Below are 2,565 nucleotides of genomic sequence, written 5' to 3'. Positions count from 1 at the left end.
ATTTTAAATGTATAATTTTAGTGAAATATTTCTGTTTCAGAATCCTGCAAAGTGTTGTGTGGTTCTTAGCCATCTTAGACATTGGTGTCAATATTTACCTGGTTAGCTTTTACATCGTTAGTATATCTAAAAATTTTTTTTCTTTTCATTTTAATTATTTTAGATCTTAATTATTAATGTTATTGGTAGCAAAATTATTTTGTAAATGCACCCCAGTGTCATGCAAGTGGCACCTGTGCTGGTGACACGTAAAAACACTTATTACACTCTCGGAGTCATTGGTGTTAGGAAGGACATCCAGCCATAGAAAACCATGCCAAATCAGACTGTAGTCTGGTGCAGCCTTTCAGCATGCCAGCCCAGTCAAACCATGCCAGCATGGACAACAGACATTAAATGGTAATAATGATGATGATGATGATATGAAAGGCTGCTATATGAAATATGGTAAATGAGAATTCTTTATAATTTTTGACACAAAACTAACAATTTTAAGGGTAGGAGGAAGCCAATTATATTGACCCCATTCACCCTGAAAGGATGGAAGGCAAAATCATCCTTGATAGAATATGAACTCAAAATGCAAAGAAGCAACAGAGATGGCGTTAAGCTTTTTGTCCAACATGCTACCAATTCCAGCAGCTCACAACTTTGACTATTTTGCATTTAAAATAGCCATATAGGCACAGGCATGGCTGTGTGGTAAGAAGTTTGCTTCCCAACCACATGGTTCCTAGTTCAGTCTCACTGCATGGCACTCTGGGCAAGTGTCTGCTATAGCTTCAGGCCAACCAAAGCCTTGTGAGTGGATTTAGTAGACGGAAACTGAAAGAAGCCTGTCATCTATATATATATATATATATATATATATATACATTGTGTGTCTGTGGTTGTCCCCCTTCTATTGCTTGACAACCAATGTCAGTGTGTTTACGTCTCCATAACTTAGCGGTTTGGCAAAAGAGACCAATAGTATAAGTACTAGGCTTACAAAGAATAAATCCTGGGGTCTATTTGTTCAACTAAAGGCGGTGCTCCAGTATGGTTGCAGTCAAATGACTGAAACAAGTAAAAGAAAGAAAGATTATCCAGCCCAAATGTTCTACCAGTTTTTTTTTTACTATGTTTAGACTAGTCAGATCCAACCTCTCACACCTACCCTACAATGTCATTCTAAAATCACTCACAATGTCGAAATCTCAAAGCTGTGATTAATTTAAAATGATGTGAATAATTAAACATTACATTTGACAGTAATCTAAATGCTAAAGGATTGATATTATAGATAAGAATATTTGCTACATTTGTTAAACTAGTAAATGGGAGAAAGTCTGACTCTGCTTGATTTGAATTAGTGAGAAAGACTGGTGCATGTGATCAAATGAAATAATGTCTAATGCTTCAGATCAGCTTTTCACTGACAAAAGCTGCCATCAATGTCGTTGGTCTGTTTTCACCAAGATGCACCTGTTTTGTTTAGCCATGAAATACACATTGATATTTCATCATCATCATTACTTAATGTCTGTTAATGTCTGCTTTTTATGCTAGCATGGGTTGGACATTTTGACAGGGGCTGGCTATACAGAAGACTGCACCAGGCTTCATTGTTTGTTTGTAGTGGTTATATATAGTCAGTGCCAGGTGTTGATGTTGCTGTGTGTATGTTATTACAAGAGTTCATATAGAGATGAAGAATAAATTCAAGAATTATATATTTACAACATAAAAATATATTTTATTTACTGGTCGACGATGAAGCATAACCATAATGTAGAATCTAGTTGAATGAAGTAATCTATGCAAGAAAGTTCAGTGATAGGAAATATAGAAATAACAGCTAAGTGGTGGCTTTCAGTCATGTGGCGTAGAGAAATAGACAGACATGGCAATGACGTGAATGGCTCAAAGTCCAATCAGCTAAGAAGCAAAGAGCAGGGTTAGCAAGCTGTTTTTATTACTGGAATGCTCTTATGATATTCTATAGAATTCAGTATTGCTGCTTTGTTTCATATTCCTGTTCTTAATTTCTGTACTTACCAAAGACTAATTTTGACTTTTCTCATATTCTTGTAGAACAGTGAAAATCCTTGGTATGTTTACTTGATAGTAACCTTTGTTGGTCTACTGTATTTCATGTTTGTTTTATACCTGGTGAGTTCTATTTATTTTACACATTTCATTTGACATTTTTGTGAAATAAAAATATCTTTGTAAGTGCATGCGTTTTACTCAATGAAAAATATAATTACACAAAAAGAAACACACACTCTCTCTCTCTCTCTCTCTCTCTATTTCTAGTAGTCTCTCTAATCTGAGAAAGATGGTTGCATTAGATGATCAATATCTGTGAACATTCATCTGACTTCTCAGACATGCAGATAGAGTTCCGGGCAAGGAACACCGCTTGTTGAGATAAGAGTAGATGCCTTTCTGTGTCTCTCACAGCATACTCTGAAGTGCTGTAGATGCCAAATGGTTTGAAAGTTGTTTGCTGCCTTGGAGAACCTAATCTCATATATATCTCATATATATATATATATATATATATATATATATATATAT

The 2,565-nt window shown here is 35.1% G+C and overlaps 1 protein-coding gene across 3 annotated transcripts in view; it reads left to right on the top strand.

Moving 5' to 3' along the window:
* LOC106870691 (natural resistance-associated macrophage protein 2) overlaps positions 1-2,565 on the top strand; it is a 32,138-nt gene that overhangs the window by 25,041 nt on the left and 4,532 nt on the right. For 2 of the 3 annotated variants that reach the window (XM_014916851.2, XM_014916853.2), the window contains exons 12-13: positions 41-116; positions 2,077-2,154. In XM_014916851.2, coding sequence (XP_014772337.1) covers positions 41-116; positions 2,077-2,154 — 154 coding nt within the window. The remainder of the gene's footprint in view (positions 1-40; positions 117-2,076; positions 2,155-2,565) is intronic. The other variant, XR_008265826.1, reaches the window with a different exon arrangement.

The sequence above is a fragment of the Octopus bimaculoides genome, chromosome 17 (assembly GCF_001194135.2).
Source record: "Octopus bimaculoides isolate UCB-OBI-ISO-001 chromosome 17, ASM119413v2, whole genome shotgun sequence".
NCBI lineage: Eukaryota > Metazoa > Mollusca > Cephalopoda > Octopoda > Octopodidae > Octopus > Octopus bimaculoides.
Note: the sequence above shows the minus strand (reverse complement) of the source record. Positions and strands in the feature narration are given on the sequence as shown.